Raw genomic sequence first — 16931 nt, forward strand, 5'->3', positions numbered from 1 at the left:
TTGAATTTAAACAGCCACCTGTAGCTGGTGGCTAATGTAATGGACAGCGTAAGTTCAGTGATCACAGATGAACTCTCTGGGTTAATTATTTGTCAAGTTTATATATTGGAGTTTTTGATAGATATGCCGTCACTAGTAACCTGGTGTAATGGCAGGTGGGCTTTTTCCTCTGCAGGCGAAAATTGTTATCCGGGAGCTCTTGCCCAACGGGTTGAGAGAATCAATAAGCAAGGTGCGCTCCAGCGTGGCCTATGCAGTGTCTGCCATCGCCCACTGGGACTGGCCTGACGCCTGGCCCCAGCTCTTCAACCTGCTCATGGAGATGTTGGTGAGCGGAGACTTGAATGCAGTCCATGGAGCCATGCGCGTGCTGACAGGTATGGGAAGCCTTTTCCCTGGTGTTGCTACTTGGATCCCAAGTAACAAGAAGGCTTAGAAGACGCTCTGTAACAGAGCGGCTCTGAGCAGTAGGGACTGAAGGTTATAGCTCTCCCTGGTGCTGCCCCTGCCTCCTGGTTTTTTATCTCTGTGTCTGTCCTACTCCGTTGACCCTTTCCTGGGAGTTAAGTTGGTAGAGTGCTTCTCCTGCTACCACACCTTACCACTTAAGGATGGAGCGATAGCATCGTGCTTGCGCACTCAGATTTCAGTTCATATTCTGGCTTCGCCTTCACCCCAGTCACCTAGTCTCTTGAGCCTGAGTTTCCTCGTGTATGAAGTTAAGATAGTGGTAGTATCTGCTCAAAGGAGCTTTTGGTGCTTTAAGTGAGCTAATCTGCCTACGTAACTGATGTGTGGTGAGCGCTCAGCAGATTTTAGCCATTGTGATTGTCCTCGTTATTACATGTTACTTTTCCACTTAGTTCAGCCAAGGCAAAGTTAAGAATAGTCAAACAGAATTGTTATAGAAGCACAAGAAAGAAGGTAAAAACAGCATAGCTGCGTATCACCCTGGCCTTCGTTTGGCCGGTTTAGAGAATGTGTGGTCTGTGGTGTCTTTTCTTTATTTCTGTTCTCAGAGGTTGGTAAAAGTACTTGAGCTTTCAGTCCACGGATGTGGTGGACATCTTTCTAAGCTTGGCATTATCCTTCCCTCCCAGACCTGTTTCCTGTATCCCTCTGGGTAGCCGAGCCTCCCAGTCTTTTCCACTTCTGCCCTGGTCCCTGTGCCCCTAGATGAAGTCACTAGTATTTCAGCTTCAAAGACTCCATCGTTACCTGGACATGAGCCATCTTGTATTGATGTTTTGGAAATCCTAGTTCATGTGGGTTTGTGGAAGGCCCCCCACATCTTACTCTTTCTCTAGGGTCTGCTGGCTTACCTGAAATGTATTCTTACCTAGGTGTGAATGCTGTTTCTACTCTTTCTGAATCTCAGTTGACTGAACTTGGCCTCTGGGCCCAATTTTACTGTCCGTGTACTACTGATGATAGATAATATCAATTCTGTGTCCAGAAGCAAATGCCTCCTCTTGTTTTGTTTCAAACCCCGCTTCCCATGCCCCAGCTGCCTTTTGGAACTACCCACTGTATTCTTTTTTTTTTTTTTTAAATTTTATTGAGATCATAATGGTTTATAACATTGTGAAATTTCAGGTGTACATTATTATTTACCAGTATTCTGTATAGACTGCATCATGCTCATCACCAATGGTCTAATTTTTATCTGTCATCATATATATGTGCCCTTTACCCCTTATGCCCACCCGCAGCCCCCTTCCCCTCTGGTAATAACTAATCTGTTCTCTTTATCCATGTGTTTGTCTTCCACATATGAGTAAAATCATTCAGTGTTTGTCTTTCTCTGTCTGCCTTATTTCAGTTAACATAAGACCCACAATGTCCATCCACGTTGTTGCAAATGGGACGATTTTGCCTATGTTTATAGCTGAGTAGTATTCCATTGTATATATATATACCACATCTTCTTTATCCATTCTTCAGTTCATGGGCACTGGCGTTGCTTCCATGTCTTGGCTATTGTGAATAATGCTGCAGTGAACATAGGGGTGAATAAGTCTCTTTGAATTATTGATTTCAAGTTCTTTGGATAAATACACAGTAGTATCCACTGTATTCTTACTGATTCTCTGTGACAGGTGCTCAGGGTGTAGAGCAGACTTAGCAAAAAGATCAAAATGCTCCTTGCTCAGATCTTCCTTGTGTCCCTTATATGACTCATTATTCAGGTGACTTCACACACTCCTCTCCGTGGAATTAACCTTCTAGGATTCTTTATTTACAGCTTTATGGTGCCCAAGTGTCAGTTAACAGATATGTTTTCTACCGAGGAAAGGAAGCCTACTGCTTCCAGTCTTCCAACACAAAGTTCAGCTTCTTTTTGCAAAACCTGGAGGGAAAAGGTGGCTGTACGTTTACTGTAGTAGGGATGCTGAAGAGCCTTTGCTGTGCCTGCCGGAGCAAATCCCTGCTGTCAGCACAGGGAAGAACTGGGGACATGTGTCTCGTTTTGTGGTGGAGTCAGCAGCCGTGGAGCATTAGCCGCCACCTCCATTCCCAGAAAGCCGCTGCAGACGCTTTCAGGGGAGGGGAGATTGGACTCACACAGCAGCCGCTCGGACGCAGGAGGACAGCAGGGCACTGGCGTATGCACAGGAGCCCCGCAGGAGGACAGCAGGGCACTGGCGTATGCGCAGGAGCCCCGCAGGAGGACGGCACGGCGTATGCACAGGAGCCCCGCAGGAGGACGGCACGGCGTATGCACAGGAGCCCTGCAGGAGGACGGCACGGCGTCTCTTCAGGGTTTGTCAGGACACCGGACCCGTCTCCCTTTAATAAGGCTTCCTGTCAAACTTACCTGTTTATCACAGAGAATGAGTGAAGACTGGTGGTGTGAAGGAAATGCAAACACAGCAGCTAAGCCTTGAAATGTTGATCCACAAGCTACAACTTTTTCTTCAGTCTCAAAGATAGTTGGAGACAGATGTTGCTGGTGTCCCAGGCTGCTTCTGACTTGCTGAGTGACCTCAGGAAACTTATTTTGGACTTAAGCTTGTAAAGTCTTAATAAATTGAGACTGTTTGGAATGATATAGGAGAGTGAAAAATGTGGTTAAGGACTTTATTAGTAGAGTTAAATTATACTGCGTTTTTCATAAAACTTCACTAATATGCCACCCATTGTATTTCTTTGGACTAATTTCGTTGGATTTCTAAATAAAATAGAACACTCACTCACTGTTCAAAGTTCAGAATTTGTTCTTCGGGAAGTAACCACAGCTAGTAAAGAAGACAGCCCTGGCTATTTGGTCTTCGTCTGACTTCCGGTGGTTGATACTGCTGAGATTTGCAGGATGTATTAACCTGGAAACTGCCACCTTGTACTTCTAGCTGTATATCCTCCTGAAATACATCCCAGTTGACTAGCTCCATGCTTACAGTGATAATGTGGGAGAGCCAAGAGGATGAGCAGACTTTGGAACTCAAGGGCTCGTATTCCCCCACTTAGTAACACGAAAACTCTAGGGCCTTCACGCTGTTGCAGTGCTTTGTGGGCGTGTTTTTGGAAGTGAAGAAATGGCGTGACCCATATTTCCCTTGCCTTCCTCAAGTCTCATTCCATGGATAGGCTGCTTTTTGCCACGTTCACATGGGAGAAATTCCGTGTGTTACAATGAGCAGCAGCCTCTAACTCTGGGTCAGTAAATGTCGCTCACTGTGCAGGGTGGCGGTGGAGCCCAGTCTGTCTGCACGTGTTTCATTATGTGCCTTAAGACAGCTCGCTGAGGGGGAGTGTTGCACGTGGAACCAGAGGTGAGAGACCTTGAAGTGCCTCTCAGTGTTGACACGTGGCCACAAGCCAGATTAATACAGAATTTTCCTAAGGTGGCCTCACAAGGACTTTTACACAGTTCTGTTACAGATTGTCTTCCACTATTTCTGTAAAGCTTTTCTTTCTTAATCTCATGTATTTTCCTCGTCTGCATATTGTTCTCTTTCCCCTTCTAACAGATAAGCAGGAATTCTTGCTGCTTGTTCTTCCCCGGGACGAGGCCACCAGGCCACCAGCTTTACCTGGGTGCTTTTTGTTTGGGAACCGCCACCTAAAAGCACTTTGAAAATTTTCACACTTCATGTCTTTATAAAGCAATATTTCATTTTACAGTACTACTTTTTTGTTTGTAGAATTCACTCGAGAAGTAACAGACACACAGATGCCACTCGTTGCCCCTGTCATTCTGCCAGAGATGTATAAGATCTTCACGATGGCGGAGGTATGCGTCTCGGCTCCTGGGTCACAGTGAGTGAGGGCTGCTCGGGCTCTGCTCGGCCCCCCCTGACAGGGTGGGGGCTGTCGTGTTGCTGCTGGCCCGTACTGAAGGTAGAGCTGAGCCAGATGAGCTGAACCTGGGTGAACCCCAGGCCTTTCACCTAGGACTGCAAGGGCGAGCCGTTGACATAAGAGTGCAGTAGCTGCAGCCTGTCTTCACATGTCTCGTGCTTCCTGACGCCCTGGAGCCATAAGGACCTAGTGCCTCATGCTCCCTGCAGCCTCTCCTGGAGACATCCCGTCTAAGCTCTCACCTCGGCTCTGTATTTGGAGGCGGCCTGTCACCGCATAGCACAGAATAGGCCCTTAATATTCTGTATACGTATTTGATTAGTGTGTATGTGAATGGTAACTCTTTCACAATACAATGTGAGTGCCTGGTGGGGAGTGTTTTCACCTCCTGACTTCCTGTCTGATCCTAGCCAAGGGTCTGTGTTATGAAAGAAATACATTAGCCATATTGGGATTTCAGGCAGTCCCCCCCTAATGTTTTTAATCACATCAGCCCACAGAAGCCTTATGTGTAAGGCTCTTTGCAGTAAGTTCTAACACTGTGCTGCCTTTCCTTCTCTGAGTTACTGAAGAGGTCTGGCTCCTGGGCAGGAGTGGGTGGCATGTCCCGTCTCTCGGGAATCCAGTCCCATGTCAGGACTGAGTAGTCACAGTTTCTCTCCTAGTCACAGACACGCAAGCACACCGCATGTCATGGCTGTGCTGTAACTTTCCCCAGGTGTATGGTATTCGAACCCGTTCCCGAGCTGTGGAGATTTTTACCACTTGTGCCCATATGATCTGTAACATGGAGGAACTGGAAAAGGTACGTGAACCTCTGGGTCAGCAGCACTTCCTGCCTTGAAGTCCTCACTGCCGCCTTCCTTTGTGGACGAAACAGCGACTCATTTCATTACGGCACTGCCAGGATGTACACTGACCAGTGTGGGGGATACATTTAGCATTTTGATTAAATTTTTCATTTGTCTATAGCTTAGTTTCCTTTTGCTCGAGGCTTGTTTCTTCTAGCATCTTACCGTGCATCCTTTTCATACCAGTCGCCACCCAGAACCTTAGCACGCTCTTGTCGCCTCTCCTGGGAAACAGAGCCAGCTGAAAACCTGACCCCTGTGATTCAGAGGCAGTTTGGAAAAGCTGGTCTTACAGAATAGCTTTTCAGAGGCCCTGGTGAGGCACCGCGGATGTTAGATAAGGAAAGTGAAACCTGAACAAGCCCTCCAGCGACTTTGTAGCTCCACCCTCTGCTTGGAACCTGAGCCTGAGGAGACCTTCAGAGCCCCAGGTCTTGGTGTGGGATGTGCACGGTGCAGCCGCTGAGGAGCGGTGTCCTGTGCTGACCGGGGTCTGTTTTCACGGGGCAGCCAAAGTGCTGATCTGCTTGGAACCTGAGCCTGAGGAGACCTTCAGAGCCTCAGGTCTTGGTGTGGGATGTGCACGGTGCAGCCGCTGAGGAGCGGTGTCCTGTGCTGACCGGGGTCTGTTTTCACGGGGCAGCCAAAGTGCTGATCTGCTTGGAACCTGAGCCTGAGGAGACCTTCAGAGCCCCAGGTCTTGGTGTGGGATGTGCACGGTGCAGCTGCTGAGGAGCGGCGTCCTGTGCTGACCGGGCTCTGTTTTCAGGGGGCAGCCAAAGTGCTGATCTGCTTGGAACCTGAGCCTGAGGAGACCTTCAGAGCCCCAGGTCTTGGTGTGGGATGTGCACGGTGCAGCCGCTGAGGAGCGGCGTCCTGTGCTGACCGGGCTGTGTTTTCAGGGGGCAGCCAAAGTGCTGATCTTCCCTGTGGTGCAGCAGTTCACGGAGGCCTTCGTGCAGGCCCTCCAGACACCCGATGGCCCCACGTCCGACAGCGGCTTCAAGATGGAAGTCCTCAAGGTAAACGCGAGCTCCCGTTGAGACACGTGGGGTTCGAGCGGGTGGTCGGAAATCGCTGGCTCCTCTCGGGTCTTTTTCTCTTTGCGTCTCAGGCAGTGACGGCCCTGGTGAAAAACTTCCCCAAGCACATGGCGTCCTCCATGCAGCAGATCCTGCCCATTGTGTGGAACACCCTCACTGAGAGCGCCGCTTTATATCCTTTCCAGAAAGCTCGAGGGACCTGCTGCCGCCCGAGCGGGGACCTAGCCCTGGCTCTAGCATTCGTGTGGTCCCAGTTTTTAAATGAGATTTTTAAGTATCTACTCTCAGTGTAGGAATGTGTAACATTCCCTTTAGAATGTCTATAAAGCAGACTCCAAATTCTGTTTCTTTACTCTTCATCATACTTACGTGAGGACAGAAGTAAATTACACGGAGGAAGTGGAAGACCCTGTGGATTCCGATGGTATGTAGTTTATCTGATCGTAACAGACACCACCTAGAGAGAAAAGGGATCTGGGAAACGAAAAGCGAGAGACAGAACAAAGCAGAACTTAGAGGCTTCGCTCTCTGAAGTGAGTTTCTAATTGAGTTTCCTTTCAGCATTTTGGATGTGGGGAAATGAGAAATTGAAAATCTTTAATCTGCGTAAATCTCATAAAATCATAAAATTTCTGAGTTGGAAGAGATACCTTAAAGGCCATCTAATCCAGGCTGCTTCCAGCATTTTGTGTATTTTAATTTGGGAGTCCCAGATGATGGTACTTTCATTTCTGTTTTAATATTTTTAAGTATTGCAGATCAAAAACAGTCATACTGGAAAATGTATTCAGTGTTTCTGCTTCTCTTACTTGAAAAATGAAGAGTATTTAGTATCCTCAAAGTTCCTTTCTCTGACTCCTCAGCCCCCTCTTCCATTGCCTTGGGAATAATAATTAGCAAGTACTTAAAATACTCATGAATTTATAAAGATAATATAATTCATTTCTAGCATACATGCTTCCATGTCATTAAAATCTTCTCTTGTGTATTTCCTGTAGGTGAAGTCCTGGGCTTTGAAAATCTCGTCTTCAGCATTTTTGAATTTGTCCATGCTCTGCTAGAAAATAGCAAATTCAAAAGCACTGTTAAGAAAGCCTTGCCTGAGTTGATTTACTATATTATCCTATACATGCAAATCACTGAGGAGCAGGTAAATGATATTTGGGAGACAGTTACCAGCTCGTCTTTGGAGAGGGCAACTTGAAAGTGAGATCTAGGTCGAGTGGACAATTTTATTTCTAAAAACAGACACTAGAGTAACGTGATCGGAAGCTCTAGGAAAGCTGTGATGTCGTTTCGTTGCCACGTCCCTGGGTGTTGGGCTTTTGCCCACTCCTCTGTTAGGTAATTGGGCTTTCCGAATGCTTGCCCTTTTACCTTCATGGGGCCACTAACCAAAGACCCTGATGTCCAGAAGAAACCTGTTCCTTCTTTATCAATAGTGAAATGTGGAGATCAGATCATTAGCCTAGTCGGTGGATCATTAGACCAGAAGAGAGCATTAGAAAACAAGACAATGCCTCTCTTATAGAAACAGCGCAGGAATGGACATAATTTCCATACCGACTAGCCCATCAGACCTAATATATTCAGAAAATTGATCTGTCAAGGAAGAACAGTTGATCGGCAGTAGCACAGAGCTAGTAATCGGCCAAATTCTAAGACAGTGTCTGCTAGAGAGCAGTAGCCTCTGCTGCTTGCTTTGGTGACGCGTTTGCTTCTATACATCCAAAAGAAACGACGTTTGAGGCAAGAGTTCTGTTCAAGATAAAAACAGAAAGTTGAAGTTTTGTGTCTATTGATGAAAAAAAAGAACATATGAACTCAGAGCCCTAACTTTGTCTTCCTTTCAGATTAAAGTATGGACGGCCAACCCCCAGCAGTTTGTGGAAGATGAAGATGACGACACTTTCTCCTACACCGTTAGGATTGCAGCTCAAGACCTCGTGCTGGTAAGAGGCTTCCCTGACCTTCCCGCCAAATAACCCTCATCAGTCACCTGAGGTCTCCCTCTCCTTTCTAGACATCTCACCCAAGCTGAGCAGTGTTGTTGGGTGACTTTATCTCCGACCTTTTGGGGGATAACAAGAGAGCATCTCAAATGAAGGTTTTGAAACTCAGGAATTCCAAAGTCATCGCTCCTGGTTCTAATTTACATGTAAATATTAAATGTAAAAGTTGTAGATGTGAAAACATGCAGAGGATAAAGTGTTCTGATGAGTAAGGGTGGTCGAAGCAGGAACATTTCAGTTAATCCACTCTTCAGCAAGAATCTGTAGCACAAACCAGAGGTGGACAAACTTAAAAAAATCAAATTGCTGAGAAGTAAACACCCAGCTATCTGCTCCTGTTCTCTTTGGCTCTGGGTGGAGCATGGAGCTGTCTGACAGGAGAGCTCTGTGACGTTCTGTGAAGGACAGTTCTATGCCACCTGCTGCCTGTTGGGTGGGAGGTTTGTTCTCAGTGTTGGTGAATATCCTCGTTGTCCTCTAGTATTTCTAGGGCACCTGTGAAAGCTCACAATAAGTTTCAATTAAGAGATTAGTGTTTTTTTCCACAGTCAGGCTCCCAGGGAATGAATATCTGGTCTATTGTCATCCAAAGCTGAATCTATCATTGCTCACTTAGACTCGGCCAAATAGAGCCAAAGGGAGCTGTACATTTTGTTAGCTTTATAAGGAGTGGGCACTGCAGAAATACAGATGCTGCTTAATTTCATTAGAGACCCTGAACTCTAATAGGAGTCGTATTTTTAATATACCCAGTCAGTGCTTAGGAAATATATGTGGAAGAGTTTGCAATTCAATTTGCAATTTGCCATTAAAATGGGATTGAGTTGTGCAAACAGATTTATCAGCCCCTCCCCTCTCTTCCTAGGCTGTGGCCACTGATTTCCAGAACGAGAGCGCAGCAGCCCTGGCTGCCGCGGCCACTCGGCATTTACAGGAAGCTGAGCAAAACAGAAGCAGCGGCACTGAGCACTGGTAAGAGTGAGCGGCAGGTGCTTGACCTGAGCGTGTTCTGGGCGTCAGGTCTGAGGCAGGCAGACCCGTGCTTTCAATTATCTGTTTTAGAAAGTTCTTCCCAACCTTAAAATAATTGGTTATGGTGCTTTTGTTTTTACCCCTTTTTTAAAAGCCTTGAAAGGAAGCACTTTGTTTTTAATTAGAAAAATCTGTTGTTATTAAGTTTCACTATTTTTAGCTATAAGTTTAGATGGAAAGGGCAGATAAATGGTCCTTTTGGGTCAGATTGTGCTGGAATGCCCTTTGCTGAATCTGCTTCCCTCCAATATTTATCTTTTTGGCGGTGTAGTTTGTTTTACCCGACTGGCCTCCCTTTTGCAGGTGGAAGATCCACGAGGCGTGCATGCTTGCCCTAGGCTCAGTGAAGTCCGTCATCACCGACAGTGTGAAGAGCGGCAGGGTCCATTTTGACATGCACGGGTTCCTGACCAACGTCATCCTTGTAGACCTCAACCTCTCAGGTATGTGTCAGCACAGTGCCAGACTTCTGGAAGATCTTTAGACCTGTCATCACCTCAGCTATATGGTTCTCTTAGGTAGGTAAGCCAGGTATTCCTGTGTTCTATGGGTGGAAATTCTTTCCACCCTAGAGCTGGGACTCGTCTGAACCTCTAAAACAGCCCGGAACCCTTGGCTCAGGCTTCACCAACTAAGAGGCTAATATTGCCTCCTTCATAATTCTTCCGTGCTGTTCAAATTTCCTCCCAAATCAGCACTCCTGTTCATTGGCTGTTTGTGGCATTTGAACAGAATGCAAATCTGGTTGCTGTACCTTGAGAGCTCTGCCTTATTGAGTCCAGAATACCCTCAGGCAGTTGTGTCATGCTCATTCTTCCTGTTTGCTTCCCGTCATTTTTCTCAAACTTTATTCTTGGCCAGTATCCAGATAATTAAAATGTTCCATTCATGCCCATGTTAGCTGCTTGCCTTAGAAAAAGGAGCCTTTAGGGCCCGGCTCGGTGGCGGAGCGGTTAAGTGCGCACATTCTGCTTCTCAGGGTCCCAGGGTTCGCTGGTTCGGATCCCGGGTGCGGACATGGCACCACTTGGCACGCCATGCTGTGGTAGGCATCCCACTTATAAAGTAGAGGAAGATGGGCACAGATGTTAGCTCAGGGCCACTCTTCCTCAGCAAAGAGAGGAGGATTGGCAGTAGTTAGCTCAGGGCTAATCTTCCTCAAATAAAAAAAAAAAGGAGCCTTCACTGCGTTAGACTGATCTCTCCAGCGGTGCAGAACAGCAGCTCAGAGTCACTGTTGTCTCTCTGGGTGGCATCTGCTGCTGCATTGCTTCCGCCCGCACCCTACCTTGTTCTCGCCCTGAGAGCCAGACCCCGTTACAAAGTGCTATGTTTGCCTCGTCTCTCAGTGCTTAACTCAGGGATATTTGGCATTGTGTGCTCCGTCCTCAATCCTTTCACCTGCCTCTCCTTCATCGGATAGCCCTTTGACAGCTTAACCCTTCGAAAACATTCTATTCTGACTCTCAATGGGTAATCTGTTACAGGCTATCTCACGCCATCATTTTCATTCTCTGAATTACAGAATTAAAACGTTAAGCATGCAGAGCTCAGATGCATTGGGAAAATCCTTTTTTCACTCTGCACGTAACTGTATTACCATATGCTACATTGTATTATAGTTGATCAATCTTTCTTTCTCCTACTAGAATGTCAAGTCTTTGAGAATAGAGATCGAGTCTAATACATCTTTGTATCCCACAATGCCTTGCGTGTAACAGGCATTCCATAATTATGTGTTAAATGAAAGTGTTGGAATTTCTCAAACTTACCAGCATATTTTTTGTAGGGTGTGCCCTGGCAAAGAATCTTTAAAAATTCGAGATTTGAGAATATTTAGAATTGAGACTAGAAAAAAAGTTTAATACATAGCATTTTTTATCCTGCCTATAGCTAAAAGCTTTTCTACACCAGCCATTCTCAAACTTTTTGGTATCGGGATCTCTTCACACATTTACATTTTCAGTGACTCCAAATAGTTGTTCCGTGAGTTTTATCTAACAATATTTAACATTAGAAATTAAAACAGAGGGACCGCCCTGTGGCCAAGTGGTTAAGTTCGTACACTTTTCTTCAGTGACCCAGGGTTTCGCTGGTTCAGATCCTGGGCGCGGACATGGCACAGCCCGTCAGGCCATGCTGAGGTGGAGTCCCACATGCCGCAACTAGAAGGACCTGCAACTAGGATATACAACTATGTGCTGGGGGGCTTTGGGGAGAAGAAGAAGAAGAAGGAAAAGAAAGAAGATTGGCAGCAGATGTTAGCTCAGGTGCCAACCTTTAAAAGAAAAAGACACTCAAAAAAAATAATTAAAACTGAGACACAGAGGAAATGTCTGCCTGCACAGCTTGTTGCTGATCCCCTGAGCTGACCCAGTGGTTCCTCAGGGCTGCTGCTCTCTTGTTCTGGAAATCAGCGGCCACAACGTGGGGAAAGAGGGCACAGTACATCTGGCCCCTCGCAGGGCCAGAGTCATGGTGGTGTGTAACACGTAACCTCTGGAAAACTCCACCATAAGCTCAAGAAAGAATGAGACTGAAAAAGACAGATTTTGTCTTGGTATTACTATGAAAATAGTTGTAACTTTCGGGAATCCCAGAGGAGTACCTGGACCACACTTTGAGAACCGCTGCTCTGCATTATATTAATTAGGATGTAATTGTTTGACTGACATAGTTTGTTAGGTTCTGCTCAAGAGTTTCCATCAACTGAATGTTCATTGTACAAGTAACTAAGTTAAGGCTGACAACAAGCTGAATAAGTATGGTCTCTGTCCTCACGCAGCTTATAGTCGTCAGGGCGTAGTAACCCCTACACGATGACTGGAATAGCAAACGAGATATGTAACGTGTAAGAAAGCCTGAGACGTAGGGTTACAGTGGCACAGAGACAGTTAGGGTCACTTCAGCCCCGGGGATCAGTTGGGTAGTACAAGGAGAGGTGAATTAGTTGGCTTATAAACAAAGCAGAGAGATGGCAAAGTAAGGCATGAGGTGCTGGGGAGGGATGTGTGCTGAGCCTAGGAGGCACAAAGGGAAATCGCAGGTAACGGTAGAGCTGCTCGTCCCAGGGAGCCTTGATGCCATGCTGACTAAGGGGGTCTTTATTTGGTAGACTGTCAGCTTCATTGACAGATTTTAAATAAAAGATGGACAGAGCTGTGATTTATAATGTTTCAGTAGGCGTCCAAGAGTAGGGAAAAATGGCAGTGGAGAGACATTTTAGGGGACTAACGCGTCGTGGAGGTAAGGGATAATGAGAGCTGGGGGTGGTAGGGCTTTTTAGTCTAAGAATATTCAAGGTTTACTCTGCACATAGTGGGAAGTGAAATTGGGAAAATGATTCTGTACCATAGGTAACAGGTTCACTTTGCTCTCATAAGATCATGCCTATTCTCTGTTAAGTTGTATATGTTGCATAGTGTCCAGTTATTGTGGCAGGTGGAGTAATGGCGGTGGGAAAGGGGAAGGGCAAAGACAAGGAACAGGGACTTTTATTGCCAGCCCTTAATTGCTTGCTCTCTCTCCCAGTGTCTCCGTTCCTCTTGGGCCGGGCACTTTGGGCTGCCAGTCGGTTCACTGTTGCTATGTCCCCTGAATTGATCCAGCAGTTCCTACAGGCAACAGTTAGTGGTCTTCATGAGACACAGCCCCCGTCAGTTCGCATTTCTGCCGTGAGAGCCATCTGGGGGTGAGTATGCCACTTAGGGCGATAAGAACTCTTTAAGAGAAGGTTATGCAGAGTGGAAGCCCCACAGTGGTTGTCCAGTGGGTTGTGCTGCATGGAGTTTCTGATGAAGACCTCCTGCAGAATGAATGTTGGAAGGACAGGGAAAAACCCATACCAGGAACGTGGCTTCTGTGAGTCCCAGAGACATCGTGTTCCCTTTAAATTCACTCCAGCTCTCGAGTCATCTGGATCCACTCCCTTTCTAACAAAGGCAAAAAAATCTGAGGCCCTGAGAGAGAAATAACTTGCATAGGGTTGCACAGTGGTAAATTACAGAAGCAGGATTAGAGCCCAGGTCATTTTGTTGATTGATTATCTCTGTATTAGAAACCAAATTTGGGATAATGCAGCCTAGAAACACTGCTTACTTTTTCCCAATTTTAGCTTTGTTTTTCACAGCTGGTGTACTAGTGGCTCATCTGGTCATTTATTTATATTCCCACTGAGACCAGAGGGAGCACTGTTGTTTTAAGGAGTGTTTTAAAGTCCAAACTTAAGAGTTTCAATTAAATCTTTAAAACTACCTAAAATCCTAAAAACAAAATTCATCTTCCACCTGCCTGTGTCTTCTTACCCTTTGAGGCAGAGATTGAGATGTTATGCGTTATTATGTATGTCTTTAGGAAGCATTGAGGAGGAGTGATGTCAGCAAGACATCCCTCACTCATATCCCTCCCTCAACAACAACAATTTCACATCCATCCACAGACGAAAGTGCCTTTGTGGGAGCTGTGAGACCCAGGTAGGAAATTGTGAAACCCTGGTGCAGTTCAAGAACAAGGAAAGCCGTTTCGAGAAGACAGGCCTGCACCCCAGTGGCTGACTCACCAGTCATGGTCCTGGCTAAAGCCCCAGACACGGCTCCACACCCCTGAGGACTTGACTGCATCCCCATGTGGCTTGGGTTCTGTTACCAGCACCATGTGCCAAGGGATCCAGGAAGATCTTACCCACTTTTGTGTTGGATAACAGGAATATAGACCTTGGTCCCAGCTCGGATCCAGAAGTGACCCATGAACTGGCTCACAGCTGTCTTAGCTGTGGTCCAGGAGCCCCTAGAGAACACTGATTTAGACAATCACCCATGGAAGTCCAGGGGTCCAGTGGAGAATTGGAGCAAAAACTCCAATAATGGCGCCCTTTGAAGAGGTCAGTCAATAGAGAGTGGAGGAGGTGACTGCTGCTTCAGATGTGAAGGCAGCAACGAAGGACTTCAAGGAATGTGAACAATTGAGGACACGTAACACCACCAGAGGAGCACAGCAGTCCTCCAGTAACCAACCCCAAAGGCAGAGATTTATGATTTATCTGATGATGAATTCAAAAAGCTGTGTTAAGGAAGCTCAGTGAGCTACAAGAAGACACAGAAAGGCAGTTCAGTGAATTCAGGAAAACAATACGCAAACCAAATAAGAATTTCAACAAAGAGATAGAAATCATAAAAAAGAATCAAGCAGAAATTCTGGAGCTGAAGAATACAATGAATGAAATGAAAAATGCAGTAGAGAGCTTCTACAGCGGAATGGCTCAAGCAAAGGAAAGAATCTGTGCATTAGAAGATAGGACCTTTGAAATTATCCAGTCAGAGCAGGGCAAAGAATATAGAAGGAAGAAAACCTGCATGAACTATGGGATACCATTTGGAGAAACAATCTGAATTATTGGAGTCCCATAGGAGAAGAGAGGGAGAAGGGTAGAAAGCCTGATTGAAGAAGTAATGTCTGAGAACTTCCTAAATTGGGAGTGAGGTTTGGACATCCAGGTCATGGAGCTAATATGTCACCCCACAATTTCCATCCAAAGTGGTCTTCTCCAAGACACATTATAATAAACCTATCTAAAATCAAAGACAAAGAAAGAATTTTAAATGCAGTAAGACAAAAAAATTCCCTCACACAAGGGAACCCCTTAAGGCTATTAGCAGATTTCTCAGCAGAAACTTTGCAGACCAGGAGAGGGTGGAATGATGTGTTCAAAGTGCTGAAAGAAAAGACTGCCAACCAAGAATCCTTTACCTGGCAAAAGTGGTCCTTCAGAAATGAAGGCAAGATGAAGACTTTCCCAAAGCTGGGGGAGTTCTTCACCACTAGATGTGCCTTACAAGGAGTGCTGAAAGGAGTTCTTCAGCTGAAATAAAAGGACCCCGGTTAGTAACGTGAAAACAGTAAACACTGGTAAAGGTAAGTATACAGTCAAGTTAGGTACTCTAGTACTGTAATATGTTGGCATGGTAACCACTCAGCACAGTTATAGACGCTAGAGGACGACAGGACTGAAACAACCAGCTGGGGACCAGCCTCGTGGGGAGTGGTTAAGTCGCATGCTCCGCCTTGGCGGCCCAGGGTTCGTCGGATCGGATCCTGCCCACAGACCTACACACTGCTCGTCAAGTCATGTGGTGGCATCCCACATAGAGGATCTAGAATGACTTACAGCTAGGATATACAACTATGTACTGGGGCTTTGGGGAGAAAAAAGAGAAAAATTGGCAACAGATGTTAGCTCAGAGCCAATCTAGAAAAAAATAGCTAGCTAAATAATTTGTTAATGAATACATAATTTAAAAATAGTTAAACTGTGATATTAAGAACATAAAAGAGGGGGAATAAAAGGGCAGTTTTTGTCTGCAGTTGAAGTTATCAGTGTGAAACACATTGTTGCACCAATAAGATGTTTTATGTAAGCCTCCTGGTAACCACAAAGCAAAAATCTACACACAAAAGATAAAGAGATTCAAAGCATTCCGCCACAGAAAATCATCAGTTCACAAAGGAAGACAGCAAGAAAGGAAGAAAAAACGAAACTACGAAAGAGCCAGAAAACAATAAGTGACATTAGTAAGTTCTTACCTATCAAAAATGACTTTAAATGTAAATGGATTGAATTTTCTAATCAAAAGAGTCACTGAATGGATTTTTTAAAAGACCCAAATATATACTACCTACAAGATAGTCACTTCAGCTTTAAGGACACACACAGCATCAGAGTGCAGGGACGGAAAAAGATGCTCCGTGCACGTGGAAACCCAAAGAGAGCTGAGTAAACTGTACTTAGATCAGACAAAATAGACGTTAAGTCAAAAGCTATAACAAGAGACAAAGAGGGTCATCATATAATGATGAAGGGATCAATTTATCAAGGGGATATAGCAATTATAAATACATATGCACCTGACATTGGAGCACCTAAATCTGTTGAGCAAATACAGTCGTATGCTGCATACTGACATTTCAGTCAGTGACAGACCACATATGTGATGGTGGGTCTCATAAGCTTAGTACCATATAGCCTAGGTGTGTCGTAGGCTAGACCATCTAGGTTCGTGTAAGTGCCGTGGAGGAGGAAGGAAGTCTCCTCTCCCCTTCTATAGAGGCTCTTCTGGCTGGTCTAAGAATTAAATTGACATGAGACAAGGTAACAGGAGAAAAACAAAAATTTAGTAATGTGTATAGGGGAGAAACCCAGGAAAACTGAATAACTTACCCAAATGGCAGAAACCATCGCCTTAAATACCATCCTCAGCTAAAGACAAAAGACGATGTTGGGAGTGGGGAGAGTTGGACTTCAAAGGGAAGGAACGCAAGTCACAAGTAGGTGAAAAGGAGAAAATGTTTGGAAAACAAGTGTTTGACCACACAGAAACAGAAGAATGTAGAGGGGAGCCCAACAAACAGGCTTTTCTGAGTTCCTCCCTGTCCACCGCCTTAGTCATGTTAAGGTGATAGCTCGTTTCCTAAGATAGATTTCTTTTTATGTTTTTAAGATTTTATTTTTCCTTTTTCTCCCAAAGCACCCGGTACATAGTTGAATATTTTCGTTGTGGGTCCTTCCAGTTGTGGCATGTGGGATGCTGCCTCAGCATGGCTTAATGAGCAGTGCCATGTCCACGCCCAGGATTCGAACCAGCGAAACCCTGGGCCGCCTGCATCGGAGTGTGCAAGCTTAACCACTCCACCACGGG

The 16931-nt window shown here is 45.6% G+C and overlaps 1 protein-coding gene across 5 annotated transcripts in view; it reads left to right on the forward strand.

Moving 5' to 3' along the window:
- The window catches only part of IPO9 (importin 9), a 47249-nt gene that overhangs the window by 15407 nt on the left and 14911 nt on the right, over positions 1-16931 (forward strand). For all 5 annotated transcript variants that reach the window (XM_070255892.1, XM_070255893.1, XM_023632528.2 and 2 more), the window contains 11 exons: positions 176-377; positions 4146-4234; positions 5021-5107; positions 6056-6175; positions 6268-6368; positions 6562-6620; positions 7195-7346; positions 8050-8148; positions 9074-9180; positions 9544-9683; positions 12772-12931. In XM_070255892.1, the coding sequence (XP_070111993.1) occupies positions 317-377; positions 4146-4234; positions 5021-5107; positions 6056-6175; positions 6268-6368; positions 6562-6620; positions 7195-7346; positions 8050-8148; positions 9074-9180; positions 9544-9683; positions 12772-12931 (1175 nt within the window). In that variant the 5' untranslated portion in view covers positions 176-316. The remainder of the gene's footprint in view (positions 1-175; positions 378-4145; positions 4235-5020; positions 5108-6055; positions 6176-6267; positions 6369-6561; positions 6621-7194; positions 7347-8049; positions 8149-9073; positions 9181-9543; positions 9684-12771; positions 12932-16931) is intronic.

Source organism: Equus caballus, chromosome 30 (assembly GCF_041296265.1).
Source record: "Equus caballus isolate H_3958 breed thoroughbred chromosome 30, TB-T2T, whole genome shotgun sequence".
NCBI lineage: Eukaryota > Metazoa > Chordata > Mammalia > Perissodactyla > Equidae > Equus > Equus caballus.